The sequence below is a fragment of the Bos mutus genome, chromosome 4 (assembly GCF_027580195.1).
Source record: "Bos mutus isolate GX-2022 chromosome 4, NWIPB_WYAK_1.1, whole genome shotgun sequence".
Lineage (NCBI taxonomy): Eukaryota > Metazoa > Chordata > Mammalia > Artiodactyla > Bovidae > Bos > Bos mutus.
In genome coordinates, this window is record NC_091620.1 from 36,716,173 (window position 1) to 36,737,108 (window position 20,936).

The 20,936-nt window shown below is 40.0% G+C and overlaps 1 protein-coding gene across 1 annotated transcript in view; it reads right to left on the bottom strand.

Annotated features, from left to right (window-relative positions):
• Positions 1-20,936, bottom strand: part of AMPH (amphiphysin) — a 216,549-nt gene that overhangs the window by 89,821 nt on the left and 105,792 nt on the right. Inside the window, exon 3 of the mRNA XM_070369336.1 lies at positions 7,214-7,268. Coding sequence (XP_070225437.1) covers positions 7,214-7,268 — 55 coding nt within the window. The remainder of the gene's footprint in view (positions 1-7,213; positions 7,269-20,936) is intronic.

The window sequence follows — 20,936 nt, forward strand, 5'->3', positions numbered from 1 at the left end:
TCACTAAGTCTGTTTCAATCTCCCCTCTGCCCCTCCTTCAAAACATGAGGGTAAAGTGTGGACTACAGTGGAGACCACTCAGGGCTGGGAACAGAACAAGGAGGAGTCTTGGCTGGTGACTTGGAGAAGTGCCACTTTGGCACCAGACTGTCCCTCGTAGCTAGAAGGTGAGACCTGGCTAAGTTGGTGCCTTGGCCTTTGTCACTAGGAGAAATGAAATGAGGCTGGATAGAAGGAGAGGAGAGAAAAACCAGAGTGCCATCATCAGAAATAAAAGACACATCTCATAAACTCAATGGCAGTGAATCAAAGAGGGAAAGTTGTTTGTTAAACTGAAAGCTGCAACACTCTAAATTCAACCATGTGTTTGTTGGATTTAAAGCAGTCAGTTTTGGGTTCAACCGTGAGAGAAAAAAAGCCAAAATAGAAGGCGTCTGAGGAGTTTGAGGTTTTTGAGCACAAGCTGCCCATTCTCCTTGCTTGGTGCTTGTAATAAATTTTTTTCTGCTCCAGAAAATGAAAAATAAGATGTATGACATGATCAAAGTATATCCTCAAACAATATGTACAAGAGTCACACAATGGAAAATTATTCAGCAGCACAAAATAATGAAATAATGCAATTTGCAGCAACATGGAATGACCTAGAGATGATCACACTAAGTGAAGTAAGTCAGAGAAAGACAAATATATGATATCACTTATATGTGGAATCTAAAAAAAATGATACAAGTGAATTTATTTACAAAACAGAAACAGACTCACAGACTTAGAATACAAACCTATGGTTATCAAAGGGGAAAGGCAGGGGAGGGATAAATTATGAGTGTGTGACTAACATATACATACTACTTCACATAAATCGATGACCAACAAGATCCTATTATATAGCACAGTCAAATATATTCAATATCTTGTAATAATCTATAATGGAAAAGACTATTAAGAAGTGTGTGTATATATACACACATATATGTGTATATACATATAACTGAATCACTTTACTGTATACCTGAAACAACAACATTGTAATCAAATATATTTCAATAAATTATTTAAGAAGTAAAATAAAATATTAATTCCACCCCCCAAAAAAGAGTCAACATCTAATCTGGTATTTCACAATACTTTTCCTCTCTCTAGAGGGGCTTCCCTGATAGCTCATTTTGTAAAGAATCTTCCTGCAATGAAAAAGACCCCAGTTCAATCCCTAAGTTGGGAAGATGCACTCGAGAAGGGATAGGCTACCCATTCCAGTATTCTTGGGCTTCCCTGGCGGCTCAGCTGGTAAAGAATCCTCCTGCAATGTGGGAGACCTGGGTTCGATCCCTGGGTTGGGAAGATCCCCTGGAGAAGGGGATCCAGTATTCTGGCCTGGAGAATTCCATGGACTGTATAGTCCATGGGGTCACAAAGAGTCAGACACAACTGAGTGACTTTCACTTCACTTCACTTCAGGGGACAGACAGTCCCCCTTGTTTTCCCCTGGTAAGATGCAGATACCTATTTGGTTTTTGCACACGAAAAGTATGAACGTGTTTCGTAGCCACATGATGTGTGAAAGCCTGTGACCCTCTCTCCATAAAGGGCACATCACTGAACATGTTTAAGGACGCCCTTTACCACGAGGAGTACAAACAACCCACACCAGCTGAAATGACTTGACAACCACAAGATGAAGCCCAGCAGGGTGCTGTGGGAAAGCAGTGATGACTCAGTTCTCTGGGGACACTGATGAACCAGTCTTGTAGGTATAGAGACAGGCAAGCGTTGCATTGTGTGTGTGCTTCGTCATGTCCAGCTCTTTGTGACCCTTTGGACTGTAGCCTGCCAGGCTCCTCTGTCCACTGGATTTCCCAAGCAAGAATACTGGAGTTAGCTCCCAATTACTCCTCCTGGGGATCTTCCCAACCCAGGTATCAAACCCATGTCTCTTGTGTCTCCTACATTGCAGGTAGATCCTTTTCCCACTGAGCCACAAAAAGTAATGCAAAAACTTCATCCATCCTCTAGCACTCTGAGTCCAAGCAAGGAAGAATCTTTCTCTTGTGATGTGGTCTTCACATGCAGTTACCGCTGACCATATGTGGCAGGAATATTTATCTTGAATGTCCATGTTTAACCCTAACCCTAAGCAAACTAATACTAAGAAATGCACCCATCAAATTCATACCAAAAGTGCATCACTAGTTAGAACTCTATCATTCAGATGGCAAAAGGCTTCTAAAGTTTTTTTTTAATTCTTCAAGTCAGATGGAAGTTATAAACAGCACATAGACAAGCTCTTAATGTCTTAAGAGGAAGAAAGAAGCATGATGGTATTGCAGAACAAAAACCGTTGTGGTGGAAAATGAAACTGTGACTTAAGTTTAAAATAAAATTATATAAATCTTACTCGTTGAGGCAAAAAAACACAATGTTGCAGTAAATATGTCTATTATCAGCCCAAAATAACTACTAATTGCTGTGTGGATAAGTAGAGGTGTGAGTAATTTGGGAAGACATTATTTTGACAAAAAGCTGTTTCTACAACCCTCCATAGGAAATACTCTGACAGATAGACAGGTGAACAAAACACAAATCTTGCTCTTAAAAGACAAAAAGATTGGCATAGATTTAGAATTTCCTCTGGTGGCAGAGCTAAAGAGGAAAAAACATAGCTAAAACCCAAGTTTCCTTCAAAGTAATTTGGCAACATTAAAGCAGAATAGATGCTAAGTGCCAATGTTTTCTTGGGCTTTCCAGGTGGCTCAGATGGTAAAGAATCCACCTGCAAGGCAAGAGACCTGGGTTCAATTCCTGGTCCAGAATATTCCCTGGAGAAGGGAGTATTTTCTTAAAAGATTAGTGGTTTCCAAAACCATAAGTATCAAAATTCATACATAGACGAATGATCATCTTACTACTGGATGGGAACCATTTCCCTCTCACCAAAAATTTGGAGCATCCTAGACCTCAGTTTTCCAAAATATTCATTAGTAATAAATTATAGTACACACCATATGTTATAGGAATAATACATGAAATGAGCCATAAAAAGCTTATGTCTGTGCCTGGCACACATGTGTTCAATAAAATTGAACTATAATTATTATTAAACTATTAGCCTAGACTTCTTAAAAAGTCTCCAGTTTCATTTCCTCTAGTTTGTATTTCATACCATTACAATAATTATTTCTAAAATGCTAATCTGATCATGTGACTCATTCCCTCACCTAAAAGAATGTAAGGACTCTCTTCTCCATTGACACAATAAAACCCAAGATTTCTTCTACCTGGAAAGTCTTTCCAACATCAACCTCTTTCCCTGGCATATCTTATCACCTGATGACTATGGATGTCCCCTTCTTGGGTTCATTCAGTGTAAGTTCTGCAGAAGGGCCATTCCTGACCTGGTCTCCTGTCCCTCAGCTAAGGTGGGAGGACTCTCCTTTGCTGTGATAGCACAGAGCATGCTTCTCTTAAACTACACATTACCGTGCATATCTGGCCTTTTTGTTTATTAGCTTTCTCTACCACAAGCCCCATGAGAGCAAACACTGTCTCATTCATCTCTGCATCCCTATCTTCTAGAACAGTGTCAGGCCCATAATTGAGACTCAATGCAATGTTTGCTACTAAAATCAATGAGAGCATAAGTCCCCTACAAAGTCCAAGCCATCAGCAGAAATAACAAAGCCCCACAGGAGTGAATGCCACCCAGAGATTAGGGATAATAAAACAAAGAGTAGAGCTCATTGAATCCAATTTCATAGAATGCCAGTAGCAGAGATGTGGGGGGACTTCTGAGAGCAACTGGAGCGCTTTATAGCTGAGGAACATCTGGCACATTTTACAAATGAGGCAGTTGACAGGCTTGGCTTATCCCATAGTTGCCTCTGAGACTGGACTCAGGACTCATCACTCTACTGGTGAGATCTCATTCTCTGTAATGCTGCCTGTATTAAACCGCCCCATTAGTTAGCTAGAGTTGTTCTTGTGAAAACCAGAAAAATGGGCCATGAAAGCACTGTGAAAAAGCAAATTATAATCTACTTAATGCATAACCCTTATCTTTAAGTGTGTTTCCAAAACTCAAAATATGCTCCAAGGAATGCTGATTCTTTCTAAGACTTTGAGAAGAAAAAAGCATTCTACAATTAAATCAGTGGGAAAATGCTGCCCACGCCACAGGCCTATGGGAGATTAGATTAAGGGTTAAGGGTTCTGATAAACTCTGCAGTAAACTGTTTAAAAACTCATTCCACAGCCTCAGCCAGTCATTTAAACAGAGATCTCTCTTAGAGAAGAGAGATTTGTTTGTTAGTCTTGTTTGTTAGTCATGCAATCAACAAACTTTGTGGGGAAAAGCTACTAGACAGTGCCTCCTCCTTCGTGTGCAGATGTCGCCATGAGAAGTGGGGTGCAGGGCGCAGACTGATGGAAGAGTCTCTTTGACGCTGCACCCATTGTCTCCCTGGAGCCAAGTCTTCTCACGGTGGATTCTCCTTCCAGACCACATTAGGGAGAAGAAATAAGCCAATCTTTTTAAACAGCATTCTCCACACTAGGGCAGTAAAATAGACCCAAATACATAGTCTTGGACAAGAGATCCAATTCGCTCATTCATTTAACAAAAGTATCCACTTTTTAAAAAATCAGCTAACCAAGAGAAAATCCTGTACTTTAAAGTGTATGACTTCTTGTGTTCAAATCTTGAATCAACAATGAAAGAATTACCTAGAGTGCCTTCTATTTTCTGACCAAACTGTTAGAAATATTTGAGGTAAACTTTTTTAGAGCAGTTAACTATGACCTCTGTGAATTGTGGAGGTTAAATTCTCTGGGTCTTACTTCTTTACAAATTAAGTAAATGATTGCAAGATAAGGCTAATGTCATTTATGTGTGATGGGTGGTGACAAAGAAGTAACATGCGTAAAACACAGTACACAGCCTGCTGCTGCTGCTGCTGCTAAGTTGCTTCAGTCGTGTCCGACTCTGAGTGACCCCACAGATGGCAGCCCACCAGGCTCCCCCATCCCTGGGATTCTCCAGACAAGAACACTGGAGTAGGTTCCCATTTCCTTCTCCAATGCATGAAAGTGAAAGTGAAGTCGCTCAGCCATGTCCAACTCCTAGCAACCCCATGGACTGCAGCCCACCAGGCTCCTCCGTCCATGACATTTGCCAGGCAAGAGTACTGGAGTGGGTTAGTACACAGCCTAGCATGTAGTAAAGTGAAGTCGCTCAGTCATGTCCGACTTTTTGCGATCCCACGGACTGTAGTCTACCATGCTCCTCCATCCATGAGATTTTCCAAGCAAGAGTACTGGAGTGGGTTGCCATTTCCTTCTCCAGAAGATCTTCCTGACCCAGGGATTGAACCCAGGTCTCTCATTAAAAAGCAACAGAGGTAAGTTGTCATTACTCCATTGTACAGATGAACTCAAATTATGAAACAATGCAATACTGATGGCTATATAGTTCAACGGCAGTCCAAGGCAATAGCAAGGTCTCAGGAAACACAGAGACCAGACCATGCATTGCACCCCTGCTGTTTAATAAGCCCATGACCCTAGACAAGCTATTTAACCCTTCTATGCCTGGCTTTTAACGATAAAATGAAGATAAAATAAGTACCTGCCTCATAGAGTTGTCAGGTGAATTGAAATTATATGGCTGGTTTATAAAATAATAAAAGCGTAAATACATCTTAGTTTAAAAATTACTTTCACTGATTTTGACTTTTATGACTAATTTTTATTAAGAGCTTCATTATGTAGCCATAACTTTGTAATCAATTTCATACATCCACATGGAAACTGTTAAGAATAAATTCTTGGAAATGAAACTAGTGTGTCAAAAGGCATGCCCCCCCTCCACACACACACAAAATAAAAAATCACATATAAAAGCCTTTGCCAAATCCCTCTTCAAGAAAGCAGTCTTACCAGAAGTGTACAAAAGGAGTCCATTTCCCACGGCTCTGCCAATGCTAGGTATTACAGCTCTGTTTGGGGTCTTTTTTTTTTTTTTTAACTTTTTATGTCTTTGAACACTTACAAGAAAAATAACATCTTCTCCCTTTGATTTCATATTATATTCTTTGAATACTCAGGACAAGCATTTTTCACATTTATTACCCACCCACAGATCTTCTTTGATTAATTTTCTCTCCATATGTTCTACTCAGTTTTTCTTTTGATCCACTAATCTTCATTTAGATTACTTACTGAGCTCTTTATCTCCTGGCTCACTTGCATTAAAATATGCTGTCAAAATAATTTTTTAAGCATTGTGTACATTAATGAGGTCAAATCTCTCAAACTTGCCCTTTCCAATTTCTGCCTTCTCGGGGAGCCTTGTAAAGACCTTGTCACCGGAGACTGGAGATTAAGTCTACTGTATTTTATTCTGGCACTTGAGCGCATTTCTTTGTCTACATATTTAAATTTTCACTATATTTGGAAATAAGAAGGAGAGACTAGAGAATGAGGTTGGGAATCTCACTTTTTTTCTGAGTGTTTGGCCAGTTTACCCAAGAGTCATTGTCAGATGATCCATTCTCTCCCCACTAATCTCAAAATCTGCCTTATCATCCACCGTGGGTGCACTTGAATCTGACTCAGTGCAGGGGACTGGGTGTCTCCGGAGGCAGAGATGGAGTACCCAACCTGATTGCTCTCTCCACTCTCCACCACTAGCCTTATTTCCTCGCCTTGAATATCAAGAGACTAGAAACAACAGCAGAGCCTCTCTTTCCCCTCCAGTGGCAGGGCTGCAGGTGCAGCTGGTCCTGACAAGTCATAGGCAATTCGGGGCCATGTTTCACGTCAGTGCTGCTGTCATCCCTTGCCTGCTCCTGCTAGAGGGCTTATGTGCAAGTCTAAGAGCCTCAAACTCTTGGGACATACTCTCCCTTGGGATGAAACCAGCTGCAGCTTTTCTTAAACAAGGTCTGCAGCTCACTCTAACTCTTCCTAGAAAGCTCTGGCACATGGGAGGCACTTATTCCTAGTTTACAGCATAAGGGCCCACATATTTTTTTCCTTATATACCCTGATTATCATTTCAATGGGAACTGGGGACTGGGTAGAATGGAACACCTGTGCTCAAGTACCCATCCTGCCAGAAAGCCAAATGGCTTTCTAATTAACACTCGATCCTGTCACTCTTAAATTCCAAGAACAACCTGTGCTTGGTAACATGCAGTAAACAACCCAGACACATTACCTTTGATAGCTGCTAAGTATCCTCGGAGTTCTCGCTGAAGTCTGGTACCCTCTGCCTGAAAACACACAAACACAGAGATGCTCAACATCTTGTTTATATTTTGCATGCAAACATGCACAAAGCCATAAGCTTAGAGTTATTTTTACCAGAAGCTCATTCTTGAAAGAAAATAAATATGTGAATTCAGACTAAACAAGGTATCCATCACTCTAGATATTTACAGAGATTTTATTCAGCTTAAGAGGGAAAGGAGAAGGCAAGTAAGACTTTGCTAAGAATAGAAACTGACCCACCATACAGCCTTCTATACATTCAAGAGCTAGTAAGTCTCTCAATTTTGACACATAGGTTACAATGGTAGGAAACCACCACTGTTCACTGTTTAATATGGTAGCTACTAGGCCAAGGTTGTCAAGTGTTTACAATGTAGCTAGCCTGAATGAAGATGTACTGGAAGTGTAAAATACTCACTGGGTTACAGAGATTTAGTACCAAAAACATACACACACACAAACACACACACACACACACATATATATACACACATATATCATTAATATATTCTAGATAGACTGTATATTGATTCAATATTTTGGATATAATGCATTAAACTATATTATTAAGATTCACTGTAACTCTTTTCAGTTTTTCTTAAATTGAAGTATCATGCATGCTCAGTTGTTCAGTCATGTCCAACTCTTTGCAATCCATGGACTGTATAGCCCACCAGCCTTCTCTGTCTGAGGAATTATCCAGGCAAGAATATAGAAGTGGGTTACCACACCCTTCTCCAGGGGATCTTCTCAACCCAGGGATCAAACCCGAGTTGGTTTATAATACTGTGTTAGTTTCAAGTGTACAGCCTCTTTTTACTTTTTAAAATATGGCCACTAGAAAATTTTAAATTATGAGTGTGGTGTGTGTTATATTCCTACTGCTGCTGCTGCTGCTGCTAAGTCGCTTCAGTCATGTCCAACTCTGTGCGACCCCACAGACAGCAGCCCATCAGGCTCCCCATCCCTGGGATTCTCCAGGCAAGAATACTGGAGTGGGTTGCCATTTCCTTCTCCAATGTATGAAAGTAAAAAGTGAAAGTGAAGTCACTCAGTCATGTCCGACTCTTAGCGACCCCATGGACTGCAGCCTACCAGGCTCTGCCGTCCATGGGATTTTCCAGGCAAGAGTACTGGAGTGGGGTGCCATTCCCTTCTCCGTATATTCCTACTGGACATCACCAAAATAGAGAAATTGTTAGAGTGTAAATTTTGGCCTAGGAATACTTGTTTTGCTTTTTTTTTTTTTTTTTCACATTTAACATTTTATCTTAGATTTTATTTTTTATTTTTTATTATTTTTTATATTTATTTTTTTATTTTATTTTTAAACCTTACATAATTGTATTAGTTTTGCCAAATATCAAAATGAATCCACCAGGAATGCATTTAGAAACTCACAGACCCTGAGACTACGATTAGATTTTGGTCTGGAGTTACCCAAGGAAATGTTAATGGTCGTGTGGGGAAGTGAGGCAGGGAGGGAAAGAGAGGTAACTCAAGGTGCACTAACAAGTAAGTTTCCACAGTGGGGAGCCCTGCCTTAATTCAACTGGGGAACTCTAGGAGACAGACTCAAACACCCTACAGACATCCTCACCAAGGGGCAAGAGAGTTGGGACATTTAATATCATCTCCTGTTGGACATTGGCTAATGGCTGCTTCTTAAAAAGAAAGTGAAAGTTGCTCAGTCATGTCTGACTCTTGTGACCCCATGGAATAGTCCATGAAATTCTCCAGGCCAGAATACTGCAGTGGGGAGCCTATCCCTTCTCCAGCAGATCTTGCTGACCCAGTAATTGAACCGGGGTCTCCTGCATTGCAGGCAGATTCTTTACCAGCTGAGCTAGCAAGGAAGCCTGAACCCTGCTTCTGGGGAACATGAATTCCCTATTATATCCACACAGGGACAGACAGGTCTCTAGGAACCATAGTAAGACCTCAATCAAAGAGTTCTGCTGTTGGCAACTGCAAGTCAATCTAGTGGGGTCAGAAAAGGTAGGTACCGAAGGCATATAGCTGGGCACCAACGGTGTTGTCTATGACACTGCAAGGAAACACATCAAAAAAATGTATTTTAACTGCACAGTCATTGAATAGAAGTACACAGAACTAGCATATAGAATGACTCCACCTTGAAAATTAATATGATCACAACTATTTTACAACTCTAACTTGATAGTTAATAATATACCCACTAATATAGTAACTATAATGGTCATATCATTTCAACAAGCATTTGTTAGAATTTACCAAAAAGGAATCCTTTAAAAGAAATGAAGTAGCCCTCATAGTCAACAAAACAGTCTGAAATGCAGTACTTGGGTACAATCTCAAAAATGACAGAATGATCTCTATTCATTTCCAAAGCAAACCATTCAGTATCACAGTAATCCAAGTCTATGCCTCAACCATTAATGCCAAAGAAGTTGAAGCTGAATGACTCTATCAAGACCTATAAGACTTTCTAGGAGAAGGCAATGGCAACCCACTTCAATACTCTCGCCTGGAAAATCCCATGGACAGAGGAGCCTGGTAGGCTGCAGTCCATGGGGTCACTAAGAGTCAGACATGACTGAGCGACTTCACTTTCACTTTTCTTTTCATGCACTGGAGAAGGAAATGGCAACCCACTCCAGTGTTCTTGCCTGGAGAATCCCAGGGATGGGGGAGCCTGGGGGCTGCTGTCTATGGGGTCACACAGAGTCAGACACGACTGAAGCAACTTAGCAGCAGCAGCAGCAGCAGTACAAGACCTTCTAGAACTAACACACAAAAACGATGTCCTTTTCATCATAGAGGACTAGAATGGAAAAGTAGGAAGTCAAGAGATACCTGGAGTAACAGGCAAGTTTGGCTATGGAGTACAAAATGAAGCAGGGTAAAGGCTAATAGGATTTTGCCAAGAGAACGGACTGGTCATACTAAACACCCTCTTCCAACAACCCAAGAGACAACTCTACACATGGATATCACCAAATGGTCAATAACAAAATCAGATTGATTATATTCTTTGCAGCTGAAGAAGAAGCTCTACATAGTCAGCAAAAACAAGACCAGGACTGACTATGGCTCAGATCATGAACTCCTTATTACAAAATTCAGACTTAAATTGAAGAAAGTAGGGAAAATCACAAGACCATTAAGGTATGACCTAAAACAAATCCCTTTTGATTATACAGTGGAAGTGAGAAACAGAGTCAAGGGATTAGATCTGATATACAGAGTGCCTGATGAACTATGGATGGAGGCTCATGACATTGTACAGGTGGCGGTGATCAAGACATCTCCAGTAGAAAGAAATGCAAAAATGCAAAATGGTAGTTTGAGGAGGCCTTATGAATAGCTGAGAGAAGAGAAGCTAAAGGCAAAGGAGAAAAGGAAAGATATACCTATCTGAATGCAGAGTTCCAAAGAATAGCAAGGAGAGATAAGAAAGCCTTCCTCAGTGATCAATGCAAAGAAATAGAGGCAAACAATAGAATTGGAAAGACTAGAGATCTCTTCAAGAAAATTAGAGATACCAAGAGAACATTTCATGCAAAGATGGGCACAATAAAGGACAGAAACAGTATAGACCTAACAGAAGCAGAAGATATTAAGATAGAGGTGGCAAGAATACACAGAAGAACAAAACCAAAAGATCTTCATGAACCAGATAACCATGATGATGTGATCACTCACCTAGAGCCAGACATCCTGGAATGTGAAGTCAAGTGGGCCTTAGGAAGCATCACTACAAACAAAGTTAGTGGAGGTGATGGAATTCCAGTTGAGTTATTTCAAATTCTAAAAGATGATGCTGTGAAAATGCTGCACTCAATATGCCAGCAAATTTGGAACACTCAGCAGTGGCCACAGGACTGGAAAAGGTCAGTTTCATCACAATCCCAAAGAAAGGCAATGCCAAAGAATGCTCAAACTACCACACAATTGCACTCATCTCACACGCTAGCAAAGTAATGCTCAAAATTCTCCAAGCAAAGCTTCAACAGAACGTGAACCGAGAACTTCCAAATGTTCAAGTTGGATTAAAAAAAGGCAGAGGAACCAGAGATCAAATTGCTAACATCCGTTGGATCATCAAAAAAGCAAGAGAGTTCCAGAAAAGCATCTACTTCTGCTTTATTGACTAATCCAAAGCCTCTGACTGTGTGGATCACAACAAACTGTGGAAAATTCTTCGAGAGATGAGAATACCAGACCACCTGACCTGCCTCCTGAGAAATCTGTAGGCAGGTCAAGAAACCACAGTTAGAACTGGACATGGAACAACAGACTGGTTCTAAATCAGGAAAGGAGTACATTAAGGCTGCATATTGTCACCCTGCTTATTTAACTTACGTGCACAATGCCAGGCTGGATGAAGCACAAGCTGGAATCAAGATTGCTGGGAGAAATAACCTCAGATATGAAGATGACATCACCCTTATGGCAGAAAGTGAGGAGGAACTAGAGTCTCTTGATGAAAGTAAAAGAAAAGTGAAAAATCTTGCTTGAAACTCAACATTCAAAAACTAAGATCATAGCATCTGGTCCCATCATTTCATGGCAAATTGATGGGGAAACAGTGGAAACAGTAAGAGACTATTTTCTTGGGCTCTGCAGATGGTGACTGCAGCCATGAAATTAAAAGACACTTGCTCCTTGGGAGAAAAGCTATGACCAACCTAGACAGCATATTCAAAAGCAGAGACATTACTTTGCCAACAAAGGTCCATCTAGTCAAGGCTATGGTTTTTCCAGTGGTCATGTATGGCTGTGAGAGTTAGACCATAAAGAAACTGAGCGCCAAAGAATTGATGCATTCGAACTGTGGTGTTGGAGAAGACTCTTGAGAGCCCCTTGGACTGCAAGGAGTTCCAACCAGTCCATCCTAAAGGAAATCAGTCCTGAATATTCATTGGAAGGACTGATGCTGAAGCTGAGGCTCCACTACTTTGGCCACCTGATCTGAAGAACCAACTCTTTAGAAAAGACCCTAATGCTGGGAAGGATTAAAGGCAGGTGGAGAAGGGGCTGACAGAGGATGAGATGGTTGGATGGCATCACCAACTCTATGGATATGAGTCTGAACAAGCTCCAGGAGTTGGTGATGGACAGGGAAGCCTCCAGTGCTGCAGTTCATGGGGTCACAGAATCAGATAGGACTGAACAACTGAACTGAACTGAACCAAAAAAGGAAGGGGATGAACAGGAAAAAAACTACTTCCTTCAGTAAATTACAATCTCGTAGAGGAACTAAAATATCTATAGGAAAAATTGCATCTCAAAGCAGATTATATTAACTTAGTCATCCAGAGTGTTTGGAATATAAAGGAAAGATAAAATGCCCAGTGCATTTAAAAACAGATAGTGATTAATACAAATAAACTCTGAAAAAAAGTGTTTAAGACCATGCTGGACTCCAAAATAAATTCTGGAAGAGAATATTTTCCTAGATATTATAATGCAGGTATAGTGACATTATTTCTCTAAAGTCTATGTAAAACTCTGGTGAGGTTTTCTTTACCTGCCTTAATCTCAAGCTATTTTTGCAACTCTGTAAATCCAGGTATTACTAGATGAAAGCTTAATGTTAAGTCATTTGTTAGCACACATAAACTTCAATACAAATGGTGCTATTCAGAATGGCAACACAGAAATTATCAGAGTTCTAAACAACTGACTCCCTTTCTTGTGGCTCAGTATGGCTGAATATGAAAACTCTAGGCTTCCTTTGTTTTTCTGAGCCATTCAGAAATACAGTGTGAGAGCAAACTGCCACAAGCTAGATGGTTGGATGGCATCACCCACTCAATGGACATGAGTTTGAGCAAGCTCCGGAAGTTGGTGAAGGACAGGGAAGCCTGGCAGCCCATGGGGTCACAAAGAGTCAGACACGACTGAGAAACTCAACAACAATAGTGGCTTTCCAAAACATCAAAGTATAGTGCAAAACTGTAGACAAATGATAATGAGAATGAAGAAGAATGTGAATGATAAACACTTGGGTAAAGGTAGAAGATAAGAAGGATCCACAGAAGAAACAGGTAGAGTCAAGCCAAGGTCCCCAACATGAACATGAAGAGAATCTGAGGAAAAAAGAAGGAAGTCTTTTCCAGTTGATTATCGATTTTGTGACAGGTACTGTGTAAGATTCTAAGTATGTAAAATACTGAAAAGATATTTTGGGGGGGGATTTTATTATTGTCACATCTACACTGCACCTCCCTACCAGATGTGCTTGGGGGAGGATTATAGTTCCTGCCCCATCAACAATAAGCTTGGCTGTGGGACTTGACTTGGTTAATGAAATGTGAGTGGAAGTGCCATGTGCTACTTCTGAGCAGAAGATATAAGAGCCATCGCATACTCTTATCATGCCTTTTCCCCTCTAGTATGAGCCCCATGATGTTCCAGACTGGGTTTGCTTCTCCAGCCTGGGTCTCAGAGTGAAGGGAAGATGAAGAACACGTCCGTGTATGTTTTCACAAGTGAGAAACCAACCTGCTCTTAAAAGCCAATGAGGTATTGCCACCATGGCATGACCTACCATAAAGAGCCTGATACGATGGTTCACCGTCAAGAGCAGAAATGCAGAAAGGCAGAGGAGGTTGAAATCTAGCAATAACAACAACAACAAAAAGCCAGTGGAGTTACTGAGCAGAAAAGCATTAAAGGTATTTACAGAAACACTTCAGAAAGGAACTCAAACTGAAAAGATGATGGACAAAGTGCATGGTTTAGCAAATGGAGTTTGAGAGGCAGTCATGTAATTGATAGAGGCTGCATATTACTGAGAGAGGACAGCAAGGCCAGAATCATTTGTCCGAACAGATGGCAGATCATTTAGAGAAAATAATATGTGAACTCAGACATGTGATTTACTCAGGTAGATCTAGAACCAGGCTGATCTAAAGCCTACATCCTAAAAGGGGCAATTAGGAAGGTATGACTCCCCTAAGGCCACATTTTTCAAAATAAATAAGTGTAGAGTTTGGGGGTACTTAATGGTTTGTCTAGGGCACTTATAGCCACACCTAAAACATCTCTGTGGAACATCTGTTTATTGAGGTTGAATGAAGCTAATGGATAAATCATTATTTTGCCATCACTAAGCCACCTTGCTATGATGTAGAATGAAAAACTGCGTAGAGATGAAACAGAACTTCACAGATGTCTCCTGTCTTCAGACATCTGCTTTAGGGTTCTGCTCTACTGCTGTTCTGCTCCTGCCCTAGAAGAATGCAAGAAGTACTTAGCTAAGGCAGGCCTCACGTCTCACCTAGAAGGATGCTCTTCCTGCAGGAAGTAATACAAAGCCAACCAGAGTAAATGATGGTTCTGAGTTCCCACGACTGCCTAGAGTACCTGGAAACAATAAAAGAACAGTGTGGAAGGACATTCTTTTCCCAAATATTTAAGGAATAAAGCATGTCAAACTAAGTCCACAATTAAGTCTCTGCCTTTTCTTTGAGCACTAGAAAGACTATGAAATATTCAGGTTCCAATCTATACACTGAATTCATCTAGCCCAACGGGGTCAATAAAAATTTTTTAAATAAATTAAGAATCCCAGGAGAAATGTTAAATACTGTGAGTGGAAGAAAGTCAAACTATATAATAATGGCTTATCTAGATGAGTTCAATTTAACTAGATAAAATGGAAGCTAATTTAAATAACTTTATTCTTTTCCAATTATTAACATTCCTAATTTTCCTCATGAATATTAAGGTTCATAAAGCATTTGGTAATAACCATACTGAATTTCATATAAAGTTCTCCCTGAGTCGAAAAAGTAAGTCTCTGGAGAGAAATTTTTCACCTACAATATGTCACAGAGTAGTTCTTTTGCACAAAACCTATTGCATAATAAAATTTATGCATCATTATTCTATCTGAATCACAAGTAAGGTTTAAATGAGAAATAAATTCTTATAGCACTGCTCAGATTTCACTGAATCTAAAGTTCATTCCACATTCCTCTGAAAATTTCCATTTCAGTAATTCACCCTTGAATTATGTACTGTGAGTGTTTATGTATACCGAAAAGAGATTCAAAATTCCACAACCTTGAGAATTTTTCCTGCTTTTTCTTAATATTGTTATCAACAGGACAAGATAAAATTATTATTCTAACTCTTGGTCACACTATCCTCAGGGTTTATGGGCAAGTGAATCCTATTATAATTAAGTTGTCTGCATTGCCTACTAATACTCCTATTAGGAAATGATCCTAGAAGGATTCACCACCCACCTGGCATACAGCATAATAACATGGCCTTGGTGTTACTCAGAGGTTCTTCATTTTTTCAAATGAATCATTTATCAGTGTCAGGAGCAGCTGCCTCTCAAGCCCAGAAGGTCCCCCAGGCCTCACTTTCTTCCCACACAGCCTGAGGGAGTGACTTGTTTCTCCCTCCTCATTAAAGCTACTTCCACCCACTCCCTCCCTTGGGTGTCACACCCTCAAAGGGCTGGGGAGAAGAAAGCTGTCTCCCCAGTCCTGTTTCCTGGCTGTCCTGGAAAACAACCCAGGGTCATTTTGGGTTTCATCATGAAGCCACCAAGAATTAACAGGCAAGCAAAAGTATTCATGGTTTTAAAAGCTTACAAAGGTCTGAGATACATTGCCTCATTTAAAAAAAGTTTAAAAATCCCTTTTTTGTCTTGCTAAGTGGTTTCTTGAAGCTGTTGCTTTCTTCCCCTGGTCCTGTGAGCACCTCTCATGGTAATCTGCCTCTAAGGATTAGACTGAAGTATAAAATCTAATTAAATAGCTGGAGAAAGAATGCAGCAGGGACACCACCATGGAAGGTTTCAGATATCTCTGTTACCCAATACAAAGAAATTACATTCCATACCTAATTAAATGTGTTTCCAAGTTGTTTTACATCAGATTGGTCCTCAGAAACACCAGTCTCTTAATTATTTGTTTATATGTCTTCAGGGGAGGGGAGAGCAGAGAAGGGTGTCCAGACCCAGACAAGCTGGGCTCTTGGATAGTTCTCACGTAAGTCTCTCTTCAGCACCTCGGACAGGTCCCAGACTCAGCTGTTCTTAAACTTTCATGAGTTAATCTATGTAGTGTCAAAGGACCAGCTGTAAAGGCCACCATGTCAAAGTTTCCTACTGCATTTTGGTAAGCGCAAAGAAGTGTTACAGACAGATTTCCTACAAGTTGAGTCAGGTTCCTGATAAAGAAAGCTACCACAGATTGACACACAAAGATAGTGTCTCTAAGTCCTACAACTACAGCAAACTGTCTCTGGGCACTGGGCTTAAAAACAGGACTGCATTAAGCTATGATGAATAACACTTGAAGATTAATGTCATGTCTTTTATTGTTTAGGTACATTAAATTCCAAAGCACTAAAAAAAAGATATATATACTTATGCCTAGGACTTCAGGAGCCAATACAGAGGTAAACTTTTGTTAGCTCACTTTTGACCCATTTACTTTTGCCTGAAAGCAAGAAGACAAACATGAGACATTAATTTTACCAGATTGTATATACAATTCATAGAATGAATTAACTAAACTCATGGCAACAGTGTCTATAAATTCAGGGGCACCATGCCCCATACTGTAATCCCAGGTACATGACACCTTTGTTCAGGGAATATATACCACTGTGTCCCTGAGTGTACTTGCAAAACCAAATCCAGTGCATTTTATTTGCAAGATTATACAGATCTAGCTAAACATCTTAAGGCAACGAGTATGTAATACCTATTAAACAAGCAATGTTCTGTTGAATTGACTTGTTAAAATATGGTAAATGTAATACTGATTTCTATTTAGAGGTAGCTTTTGTCTTAAAAATAGAAAAAAAGCAAGCAGCACCCACAAGACAGAACATTTTTTATTAACTATCCTCTTTAACTAAGAAATGGTGAGTTGATGATTAAAAAGGAGTCCAGGTGGAAGGTCAACAGCACAAACAGATGTATACAACTTGGATCTGAAGAGATATAACTTCAAAAATTGTGATTTCACAACAGTAAGTCCTATCTGTTCGTCTGTGATCATGAACCTATAGAAGTTCCCAGAGTTACATTATTATTTTTGGCCTTTACTGATATTATTTTTCCTCCTGAAAAGGTTAAGTAACACATCAGAATTAAAACTGGCTCAATTTCTCAGAGTTCAGACAGGTTAACTCAATCTTAAAAGTAATGTGAGTACATTTTGTGATCATTTTTGAAGCTGAGAAGATAATTAGATTATCAAGGAGATGAGATCTAATGGAGTCATAATCAGCAACTTGATGAACAGATAACTAATAATGTCTGAATCCACTTATGATCAAAGACCACATTAGGCTGCTCAACACTCCAGGCATTCTTGGTTTACTAAGAAATAGTGCTCTATTCTGACAAGTTCAGGTTCCGATTCAGTTGGAAGATGAGAGTTTTTCAAAGGTAAAAGCAGCAGGATCTCAGGAACATATATTTTTTGCTTCTTTGCTTTGAGCTCTTTGTAGTTATAGGAGCTCTCATTAAGAAACTAGCATTGGTTTCATAAACCGATTTCTTTATTTTAAAAGATTTCTTTTGCAAATCTTCATGCAAAAGATACAAGATAGACAGGAGACTGGAGTGCATTTGAAATAATATTTCTGGGCTAATGGCAGTAGGGGGTGGTACAGAGAAGGAAGAGAGACATCAAAGAGGACATCTCAGCTTCCACAGTTTTATCCAAGATTCATGGCCCAATTTCCAGCTATCCTTGTCAGCAATCCCAAGAGCACCTATGATCTGAAAACCAAATCAAATATCTTTTGCCTTTCAACAAAGTAAAATTAGAAAGCTAGCTAGCAATTACAGGTACCATTTTCCATGTATTTCCCTTAAGCCAACTAACTTGAGTTTATACAGATCTCTACTCTGAGCTTTTGGATCAGAGCTACTCTATTGTGTGTTCAAGGAGATAGACTGCCTAGTTAGAACTGTTAAACTCACCACAGCAGGCAGGCCAGATATTGACATAGTTATGTATTATTTTTTCTAAACATGTACCCACAGGTTATGATCAATCAAATAACCGAGAAACTCCCTCAAAAGTTGTGATTAAGAAGAAACATTTTAAATTTTGTAAAATATTTGCACACTAAGATGGTTTTCAGTACTATGGAATTCTCACAAAAACTTAAGAGTTAACCAGAAAAACCAGTAAACTTTATCTCCAGAGAGGCAGACATATATGAATTCTCTTAAAATATATTGTGCAATTATTGAGTGCAAACTCTATTAGAAACCAAGTATAAATGCAAGCAACAAGACTCAACAATTCTCTCAGAAGTTGCTTGGAAGAAATTAACTGGTATCAATTAATGAATTGATAAGCTAAGTCGCTTCAACTGTGTCTGACTCTTTGCAACCCCACGGACGGTAGCCCACCAGGCTCCTCCATCCATGGGATTCTCCACGCAAGAATACTGGAGTGGGTTGCCATTTCCTTCTCCAGGGTATCCTCCTGACCCAGGGATCAAACCCGTGTTCCTTACATCTCCTGCATTGGCAGGTGGGTTCTTTGTCACTGGCGCCACCTGGAAATATATTAATGCCTATGGTCAAAATATTATCTAATCACAGAAGAGTGAGCTTGCTCTAAAACACAACACATGAAAAAAATAACTACAAATTGGAGAATCTAACTGGGATTCAAGGACTGAATAACATTCTGCATAATTACAATGACTTACTATATTGTGACTAAAAGTAAATAAAGCTCTTAGAAGATGGAAAATACTGTACATACCAGCTGATAATTATGGAGTAGCATGGAACTAGGGCAGCTTCAAAATCCAGGGAGGGGACCAGAGCCTTTCCCTAGTCTTGATAACTCAGGTTAGAATCAAGTCCAGGCAATGTGAGACACTGTCCAAAGGCTATTTGCTGCCAAAAACTAGGATCGAAGAGATGAAGTAGACGATAATGAAGGTAGGCTTTGATATTGAATGAGGAAGGAGGCATGGAAAATCTAAGACAAAAGGTGAATACAGAGATATGTGTGACAAGGAGGGATATACTGACCAAGCACTAGCAGGTGCTGGAGAACATAGAAGATTTCTTTAATGACTGCAACAGGCTGCTTTCCTTTAAACATTTTATAACCTAATGAGGATATAGATGCACACCTAAAATAACTGTCATATTAAAAAAATGGAACAAGAGCTATTGGATAAGTTACAAAAAAAGAAAATGTACTCTGGAGGACACAGAGAAAGAGAGAACCTGGCTGAGGAGACTGGACAGACATTAGGTAAGAAATATCTTGTAAACTGACCCTAAGCAAAGGTGGAACTTGAACATATGGAGATGGCAGGACAGGCAAGGATAGTTCAATCATAACAAAGCATCTGCAGTGGAGAAAGTGGAAGAACAGCTTAGAAGCTAGCAGGCAGGCCCTAAATAACACCATCAGACATAGGAACAACCAATTATTCCTTTTTATATCACGGTTATCTGTGTTACAAAGAAATAGCTCTAGGATATCGGCTCAAGAAAATCAAAGAATTTTTCAGTATGTAAATGTGGTTTGCCATAAATAAAAATTTTATCCACACATTAACACACTGTAGGAGTACATTTCATGTTAACTCTTTTTTTCAAACTTCTATTCTGTAATTTTTAACTATTTATGGACATATGTCCTAAAAAATGTCATGAAACTGCTTACAAATATTCACACACTATTCAACACTTCTTCCATTCCAGAAATAAAAACGTGCTCTAGGAACATGCTCCAAATGATCATTTCTGCCATTAATTCAGCTTCAAGTTTGACAAATGTTTTAAAGTTTATGTGTAAAGCACTAGATTCTGTACAGAGAAAAAGATGAAAGCAGCCACATAGGACCCCTGGGCAGAGGAGAGATCAGTATTGAAGACATGACTCCAGCTTCCAGACAATGGATTATCCTAATAAAGAGAATCACTGGCTGTGGGTCCTCCAAACTGGAGAGATTTCAACGTCCCAATATCTCTCCCCTTCTTCATCTGTGTTACACCAAATAGGCCGTCACCTGGTGGTGGGCATGGAGAGCTACACAGAATTTCAGTGGGAACTGAGAAGCCGTGGAGATGGGAGCAGAAGTGAGATTCCCTTCCCCTCTGTATGAGAAGGTCTAATTTCAGACTGTGCCTCCATTAGGGCTCCCACATCTGCACTCGCTGAAATGTGAGTTGGTTATCTGGGCCCCACCAGCCCCAGGGTTATTATTTTGTTGTAAACTGCACATCAGCCACAAGCATGGTATCTTAGTGGGCAAGTTTACGGACAGGAAGGAGAGAACCCAAAGACCTTTCTTTTACTTGGGGACCTACTCTGGATTCCTTAACACAGCCGTTAGCAGGCACTCCAGTGAACTGACACGAAAGCACCCAACACTCACAGCAGTCTTTTCTGCTACTTGTCAGCAGTGTTGGTAAGAAAGGAAACAAACCCTCTGGGAAGGAAAGGGTAAAGTCACATCTCATTCTTCCTGCTGGATATTTCTAATCCTTGCTTTCCTTACCACTTGTCCATGGAAAGCCCTGAGTTCTCAGGGGGTGAGAGTGATTCACTTGATTTCCACTTGCTGGACCCTCCTCTCCCTTCCTCCCTGTCCTAACTGAGCTGTTCATAAAATCTAGACCACAAAATCCAAGACAACGTGGAGCACAGTGGACAATGACAGCA